Source organism: Opisthorchis viverrini (assembly GCF_000715545.1).
Source record: "Opisthorchis viverrini unplaced genomic scaffold opera_v5_325, whole genome shotgun sequence".
Lineage (NCBI taxonomy): Eukaryota > Metazoa > Platyhelminthes > Trematoda > Opisthorchiida > Opisthorchiidae > Opisthorchis > Opisthorchis viverrini.
In genome coordinates, this window is record NW_008751988.1 from 535,948 (window position 1) to 545,403 (window position 9,456).

At 44.3% G+C, this 9,456-nt stretch overlaps 1 protein-coding gene across 1 annotated transcript; it reads right to left on the minus strand.

The window, feature by feature from the left end:
• Positions 1-907: 907 nt before the first annotated feature.
• Positions 908-8,487, minus strand: T265_15042 (hypothetical protein; the record flags this gene model as incomplete). The annotated part of the gene is made up of 3 exons (XM_009176331.1): positions 908-1,109; positions 8,023-8,315; positions 8,362-8,487. Coding segments are annotated over 3 exons (621 nt in total), but the record flags the coding sequence as incomplete, so codon positions are not given.
• Between the last annotated feature and the right edge of the window lie 969 nt (positions 8,488-9,456).

Consider the following 9,456-nt stretch of genomic DNA (forward strand, 5'->3'; position numbering starts at 1 on the left):
GCAAGGGGCCCGTGTTCCAAAGTCTTAATGTTAAGGCTCCAGCTACTCAATCTGCAAACGCAGATGTCCAAGGCACGTACCAGCTCGTCTACTAACATGTTAATGTTTCCGAGCTATTTCATTGGAGACCCCATCGACACACTCTTTTTCTCAATATGTTTTCCTAGTCCCTCCAGTTTCCTTGTGGTCTCGCACCGCTTTGGCGATATATCCAGTAGTATAGAATGGGTGGACGTGTGATAGACACGTACTTCGTTCTGACGCTTATCCCCTTCGCAAGGCGTTCTTTATTTATTAATTGATTTTTGATTTCCTGGTGGGCACGCCGACAAAGCTTTATCTTAGGGGCTTTGATTTAGAGACCGAATTTCACAACGTACTTCTCGATATGAGATGGTGGCGGTAAGAGTCTTGTCACCCAGTTAAAAGACTTGTTCAGGGCACTCCAATTATGCGTATGCAAACTAATGCAATCTTGACAACAATGCCTACTATGTAGTTGATGAAGTAGTTAAAAAGGCGCATTTTTGCCGTACCCCGGTGTGAACGTCAGATTTAACTGGTTCTTGTTGCACACTCTCACTAGAACTACGCTAAGAACGTATAAGGATAGAACCAAGTCAGCGAAATTCGAGGGATCCCTACCAAAAATAAAGTGAGACAATATAGTCACCTGTGACAAAAGCGGAGTGGAGGTCGATTAAAGCATGCGGCGGCGGTTTTCCGAGGCTTGAAGCTACGTTCCAATTAAAAATCTGGTCGACACTACTACATCCTGGGGGACGTTCGCTTGGTTAGGTCAGTTGTGCACAGGCGTAACGATAGAGAGCCGACTGACCGAAAGTAAGGTGAATAAGTTTACCCGTGTATTGATATGATTGATATCTGCCAGGTTGTCCAGCACTGATTAGTCGGGACAAATATCAGAAGTGAGATGATCAACTCGGATGTATATGTCCAAGTTCAAATATCGTTCAACTGTAGCACCCTTTTGGTGCGTAGCTGCCATGCTACCAGAAGGAAGCACGAGAGCTGGGATACTGCCAGGTTTCCCAAGCCTAGATAGGGATGCAGAGGTCGGATTCGAGCCACGCAGATTCTGGCAGAGCCTAATACGTTGATAGACTAATTTGCGAAGTAAAGATTGCATATTTTGTATACTTTGGCTGAGAGCTTCCTATCCGGAAGGACTAACTCCAAGTCCGAGGTACTGCAGTTGAGATCGTATAAGGTTACGGGATCGTAAGCGAAAATTCGATGAAGCTGTCCCGGTAGGGGCCGATCAATTCACTGAACTAATTCATTCACCTGGTGATTTAATCACCGAGATCTGTGATAAGCAGTCATGCTGCATTAGGTAGGTTGAACAAAACGGACTGATTTTTCCCGTCTCCGGCCTAAGCTTCTTGATAAGGCGGTGGTTTTCAACAGAAGGCAACAACGCAATCGAACTTAGTTGTAGTCGATTTGTCAGTCTTTTCATCCGTTGTTTGACTGCCACCTAAGATGCCTGTTGGAATGTGTTGTTCTGGAATGCTGTGAAGCCTTCATAATGCTCTCCAAGACCGGAGATGACACGCAGCTGTGAGACGGGCCAGTATAAACATTTCAGTCTCCTGCTGGGACAAAATATTATGGCGGAAGATAGTCGACAACGGAATGAACCTGGCTGTAAAGTTCGATCTAGACATTTTAAGCGGTGGTTAGAACTTATTGAAGTATATGGGAAGAGGATGTTATCGGAACCGTCTAGTTGGGTGCTTTGTCTCAATGTAATGATTATAATCTTTTCAACTGTACTGAAACTAAGATTTCCTGATGCGATTATTGACATGTTTGGATCAACAGCCAAATCTGAAAACCATGAACAGACATGCGATATGGATGTGGTATTCGTTTACAACCTGCGTGGTTGCGGATGGCAAAGCGGATTCCAAAAGTCCGGCAACAAATGGGAAGTTTTCTTCAGATATTTGCAAATGGAGTTCGTAATTTGGACTGGAGAAGACAATGATTATGAAGCCTGTTCGTATTCACCGAATTGGGCGAAGTTTCAACACAAATAACTTCCTCAATACAATGAGACATTCATCCGAGTAAAGGTCTGTAGATCAGAAAAGGACACGCAGAAGATGATGCAGTGGCACTGTCAGTATTGTCTTTGGATTCCGAGGCAAACTTTTTCACCGAATCAATCGACACAGTCCATATTCCCACATCTGTCTGGTTTAAAATCAGCGTTCCACCGGCTCCCTCAGAAGGACGACCAATGGATCACCAACCAGGTCACAGCGTCTGAAAACGGTTTCATCTTATTAACTTTGAGGGGGAAACCGCGAGAAATAGGGTAGGATTTGTTTGGTAAAAGCTACTTAATAACCCGTCCCTTGTGAGTAGTTCCTTGCGGTTCAACCGGCAAGTTCGTTGCGTAGGTAGCCCTGTCGTAGTAAGGTATTCAGAATCAGATTAACACTAATGCCGCATCCCCATGTTGGATTTCCAAACCGTCCTTCCAAGAAGTCACTCCCTGCGCAATAACGGGAAACGCCACCATGTGAGCCATAGCCATGAACTCTGATGAAACTCCTGGGTATACCAGAAAAACCAAAGATTAAGCTAAACGTTTGCCTACTAATAAGTAGTTTAGGAAATTAAAAAGAGGCACTCGATTCCAACATCGGTGGCTGAACGTAATCGGGCCTCTTGTGGATTGTTAAACTGTATATCAAGATATCAACCTGTCATCATAGCAACCAGTCGCCCAAAGTTTTTAATCTACCAGTGTAACGGTGGGTACTAATGATGAGATATGCGAGTAATATATTTTCCCTCTTAACTCCGCTTTGAGTCTGTTGAAAGGTGGAATTGCTTTATGGCATTCGTTTACAGGAAGATGAGTTCGAGAAGACGGATATTCAGTTCTTATAAACAAGATTCATATGAGAGTCTTGCATTCCTGACCAGTAATCTGTAACTGTTTCGCATTTTTTTAATAAATGACTCCGCAGCGAAAACCTTCCTTTCACCAGCAATCAGACTGCCCCGAATAAACGGCCTTCCAATCGAATTTTCATCATGCTGAAAACCGGTGGACGCAGGAGCGACAAGTATCCTATAATTGCTGTTCGATGAGCCACTTGATTCATCCCATCTGCTCCCATCAGGTCAGTCCTTCAGGCAGAAAAATTGGTGGCTGTGCTCTGCAAAAGTGGACCACAAAATCCCCAAATTGAAACATGAAAACCAACTGATTCAGAAGGAGACAGCTGAACATCCAGCATACGAAATGCGACGCGTACCTTTCAAAATAAGTTAACCCTTGTTCGTCCCAGTTCATGATATTGGTATTTAGCATTTCAATGAGACTAATGCCAAATTAGCAATGACTCATTACTTTTTTTGTTTTCTGTCACATATCACACAGTATTTTTACTCTGCTCATGAAAACACTTACTGCGATGGTCGTTGGCTTGTTCGCTGAGCTGAACAATTTGATTGCAAACGTCTCTTCACCAGTCGAGGTGACATCATCGGTGGTTTATTGGGGAGCGTAATGGTGCGTAGCGGTGGGTTAGTAGTTGTGCCTTAATCTGAATAAACCCATGTGCTCCGTGGAGGTACAGTCGCTTTTTACCAGCGTGTCCCCAAACGAAACCAAATGAGTTCATTTCTGGCTAATTTCTTCGTAATAAAAACGGGGAGAAAGAGTATGGACTGTATGTCGAAATTGACCTAATATTGAGGCTGTGTAGATGGCGCTCTGGTAACACACACAGAGATATGGAGCGGATCCTTCAGCTTGTCCAGTCTCCAAATCTTGCCGTAACACATAAGAGGGGGTTCAAACGCTGTTGCCGTCACTGAACATCTTGATCACACATCGATCTGCTAAGCACAGTGCCTCAAGAAAACCTACGTGGTCAGGTCGATAGATAAATTTTCCCAGCTTCATCCTGTTGATTTACCAATAGAATGTGGTCGAAATGACATCTACAGGGGAACGTCGGATTGCTAAACTAGGTAACGTTGCCCACCAACTGAAACTATTCGCGAAGAACTTGGAACAAAACGGATATCCTTCACATTTCAAAAAGTCATACGCTAAAGAGGGCGTTAAACCCAGCGAGCAGGAAACCGCATCAAAGAAGCGTTCTGAGAAGAAAGTACAATGAAAACCGTGACACAGCGAACATACAATGCGGTAGAATTACACGTTCTTAGTTGAAATTAGGGGCTACAAGAGTCCTCAATCAAAAGAGACCAACCTAATGCGGGCCAAACCACACTGTTACAACGAATTACATGTAACTGACTTCCCTGCAGAGCCAATGGGTGTCTTTCCACTAGAATGGAAAGTACAAAAATTGTCTTTTTTCAAAGTAGGGGATCGGCTTGTAGGTTGAAAAAAAAACATAATCGGACATTTTCTTGCCTCAGTCTAAGCTAATTTCATGTCATCGTTTAGTATACTTCTTCGCCACCGAAATTTACGCGTTCTGAGGTACGCAGTAAGTCCATCGAAGCTCTCAGTATGGGTTCCAAACCAATCTGTTCTGAATTGCGAGCTACCTTGAACTTGGTGATTCAATAGGTCGGCTGATTTACACGATCCGTAATCACGTGAAAAAGTTTGTCTTGAAAGCGGTTATGAAACCCGCTCTTTCGGTGAATGGTCTAAGTACTGGGGAGACAATAGAAAATCATTGCGTGTCACAGTCCGTCTTTTCGTTGTGCAACTCAACACTCATAAGTAGTCACTTGGTCAAATCCCTAGGTCGGAGGGTAACTAAAAACCACAGTGTATGAGAAGCGAACTGTCACTGGGACGGTTTTAAACTACTCATCGGCTCATCCAAAGGTGGCGTTCACTAGTACTATTCCATCAAGTCGAGTAAGGGCCCCATGCACTGAAGCGGTTGACCGAGGAGTGGTCCAAATTGAAGTAAAGAACATAGTTCTGGGTAGTGGATATCCGGCTAGTTTGATTAGGCGTCAATTGCGAAAGGTATTGGTACCAGTGGCGAAACCCAACAGAGAATGGATCGGGACTGCTGTTATTCCACATAAACTTAGGATATCGGAGATCATTCGAAGGATTCTAAACACGGCTAACATAAGAGTGGTTTTCCAGAAGGGAAATACTGCGCTCTGCACTGATGCAGTTGAAAGATCGTCTCTCGGCTAACAGAACCGGGGACTGCGTCTACAAAATTACGTGTGACGACCACACTAAGGTCTATATAGGATGGACGGCCTGGGAACTTCACACCAGAATTGGAGCACAGGAGAAAAATAACCAGGCGGCCGATAAACGCAGATGAACCCATAGCGTTATTGAAAGACTCGGCAATGGCCGGACATGCACTGGACACGGGACACAAAACAGATCTAGAAAGTGTAGAATCTCTGAGGCGGGAACTACGATCTACGCCACAGGGACTGATAGCTGAGGAGGTAGAAACCATTAAGCATCCTTGTTATTAGAATGGAGGGCGTGGAACTGGCAAGAGTGTGGAGAACGGTTTTGGATCAGTCGAGCTGATACGTGGTGGTGTGCGGTTATCAGAAAGAGGAAACACTAACAGAATTAGCTTGAATCTCAGGTGCACTTAATCTCACCCAAGTCCTCCCCCCCCACAATTAAGTTGTCCTAGGACTCACGAGCCCACAGAGTATGAGACACGATGCCAACTGGAGAAGACACTTTTAAGGAAACAGCGTTCACACGCGAAATAACGGTGATACTCTATGACTGTCAAAAGAGGTGGAGACAACTGAACACCCGGAAACCATTGGCGCATGCAAAGGATGTAATAGTGGTCATCGACAGTAGTAAAGCCTAGGCCAAACTCATACTAAGTGATGTGATCTGTACTAAGGTAACAACAAAGCACCATGACCGGCACCATCACAAGCACGATATACTAAAACGCCGCGCTGAATCATCACAGTGCTGTTGAGCCCCTATAGGAATCAAGATGCTCAAACTGTACATCATCTCAGGGGAGATTTGATCTGGCCTGGAATCAAACGTGGGTGGTTGACGGAATTTCAACCCATAACGAGCCACGTGACCAAGGCTGCTCTACTCTGCACAAATCCAAGGTTGTCTTCATCATCTATAGATCCGTCTCCGGTGTCTGACTGTGGTGCATTTCCGCACATCTTGGGGTATGACGATACATGGCGCGACGTACACTTTGAACCATTTTTCGGCGCCTGTCGACCGCCCTGTCTGTAACGCCTTCGGTTTGCTTTTCTGACGGCCCCCAGTGGCCTTTCTCGTCCTCTACTCATTATTTATAGTATTTTGCCAGTTCAGAGGCCATCACATCGATCTTGTAGCTGTTCTCGAAAGGACTCCGAACTGTTACAGCTTGCTACTAATGTCCGTATGTTTGTAATTATGCCGTGCCTTAGTCGAGATGTTTTAAAACCAGACCATTGCTCCTACTGTCCCCTTTGTAATTTGTCACGGTCCTATTGTCAGTGTTGGTGTCTAATGTGCGGCCCAAGTACATGTTTCTCTGCCGAGCTCTTTCTAACTTCGGATCTGTGTGAGCTCAAATGGCGGTGAAAATATGCCGTGTCATCCATCATGCTGCCTCAGCTGTCTTCGATCTCTGCGCCTTGCGTTTGTAGAATTCCGATATCGTTTTTGGTCATGCATTCATGGACGGAATGGGCGCTGTGGTCCAAAAGCAATATGAAAAATTTTCAGCAAGCTTTAAGATAATAGCAATCAGTGTGAAGACCTTCAGATGGAAGGGGGCTAGCAAATGCACTCTGAACTCAGCGGAAAAAAATCCCAAAAACATACAGTTAGCGCTCAATCGCTCAATATCTATGAGTGAGACACATGAGAGTCTAAACATAGAAGTAGTTTGAAGTGCATATCCTGCAAAAGAGCGTGAACATGAGAAATGTGGAGATCTTAAGATAAGGTTTCTAACGAGCCGACTATAGGGCCAGGTAGAACCAAGCAGTTTGATTATCCACAGGAATTTGGGATTTTTTACGGTGTGCACGCAGCACCATCGTAGATCGTGATAAAGAGCACTGGGGTTTAAAATATCTCGGCAACCAGAAACGGATGGATGACTACAAATTAGTCACGTCTGCGATTTCCATTGTACACGGGGACCCCTGTCATCTCAGCGGAATTCCCCGGTAGCAATCAGTACGTTCATCACTGCGAAGTCATTTTAAGCAACATATATATCTTATGAAAGCAATCAGCCTGCTTATCAGTACCAGGGAAATGAAGCGAGCATCTGCGTTTCTACCCTATCCCAGAGCAGAATCGGTTGTCTGTGAAGTTGCATTATGTGCCAAGGACCCTGTGTAACCAAAGGAGACCAGAAAATACCTGTTATCTGTTTCCTTTCCACAACCACAATGGCCTGCAATACATACAGTGTAGACCGTTGTCTGACCTATTGACATCGGTGTCTTCCAGCTGCCGACCATAGAGTGGAGATGCGTCCATCCAACAAGGGTGCCATTCTCGTTGGTTTTAAAGAACGCTCAGGTACAGGAGAAGATATTGTAAGGCAATTCAAAATCAGATTACACAAGATGACAGATCTATGTCATTGATTGACGTACAACGTATCCCTCCATTACAGGTGCATCCAACGAGCCCCAAAAAGTCATAACCAGGAAACAATGGTCCCAACTGTGCTCTCATTTGGACTATTTCCGTACCCTGCACAACTTTCTGATAAACTACATGCTGGGGATCTTTCTGTTTCTCGGTCGCGGAAAAGCGTGACTCCGATAGCACCGAGTCCTATGTGCCTTCCAAGACCGACCCGTAAGATCCATATATACCTCCTGATTATCCGAATGCCAGCGCTACAGTTCCTATCCCGAATTGAATATAAGGTAAAAATTGAGGACTGTCGAACTTTTATTTGAAAATTATGAAAAAGTCAAAAATGTGAGAAAAATATCAACCACAAATCGAAGCGAAAATAACTCAAAGTTCACTCATAAATGTGTAGAACTCAAGCGACCCACTTCATACATCTTGTGTCTGCGTGTATTTCGTAGCATTTCTTGCTGCAGTAAGGTATGTGACAGACAACGCAATTGTAAATGCCTTTAAAACCGCAAACGTTACAAAACTTGCGACATGGAAGTCTGCTTGGTGGGGCTGCTGCCGTGAAATAACATGGTCCTGTGGTTCCTCCTTTGGTTGCCTGATATTCTTCGTCCAACAAGAGTTCCAACGTTTTTCGTCCTCGGGAACGCATGCTTGACACTCGGCGCTTTTTCTTCTTCTTCTGTGCAGAAACAGGATCATCATCTTCCTTAAGTAAAACCGAATATAACTAGAAATTGAAAACCCAAACTTACATCGCCGAAATGAGGCCTTTTGGTTAGTTTTATGTCGGACTGTGGTTCATCAATGTGATTATCTTGTTCTAACAACTCCAAAGCCTTCCTTTGCCGACGTTCTCGAGCTGCAGCATCCAAAACACGTCTAGGTGCTTCCCTGAGCCCTTCGCGCTTTTCCATTGCCGTGATTTAGGAAAATAGGTTGCACGTGGTACAAATCATCTGAGTTCGTGCGAGTCAAAGCTGAAAAATAGGTGATTTAATTTTTTGTGGAAAAAAACAAGCGAAACACCGAAGACGTAACCAACTGACATATTATCAGTTGATTTCATAAAGGCCATTAGGCAGGGGATCTAGTAAAGACCGCAAATCATTTTCCGGAAGTTAGACTAACCATACCAGTGTGTTAACCTTTCTGAACCTTTGAGCTCTCCGATAGGGACGAACGTCCGGAGCTTTAGAACTACGCCTGCAGATTTCAATAATGGTAACAGCTCTACTCGTCTCTATTCAGCGGCAATACGCATAAGGCGTTGAGGAACTCAGAAGACGATAGTTATTCGATGTCACGTGGGTCACTTGTTCGATTCAGAACGCTTTCCAGCAAAAGCGGTGCTCGATGACTCTGGCAGCGTTGGAGCACTTAACGACCGCGTTGGCTTCAGTATAACAGTCTTAAAAAGCTTACTTTCCGCCAATCACTTCCTGATTTGTAACGAAATCTACATAAAATCAAGGTGAAAGGTTTTTTTCATGTCTCTGTTATCCTTGCAAAACTGGTCGATCGACCATGAGTTCAACTGGAGAATATTAATACCCAATGTTGCAATAAGTGAACATCATAACTGTGCCTTGGAATAAAGTGTGAAAAAATGAGCTCCAAGGAGTAAACAAATACATGAAGCTATATGTCAAAGTGGAGGAGTTTCGGGATTAGATTAGGGCAAGCGCATCATCACCAACCGCAAAAACTGTGCACTTGTCCTACAGTGGTTATAGCTGCCACGTTTTCGTTCACCGATGATTTGTGGAGGTGGGGTAGATAGCTGTGCATTGGAGGCAGCAGCTGATATAATTAATACATAAATACAAGGTCGCCAGTAGACTTTCAAG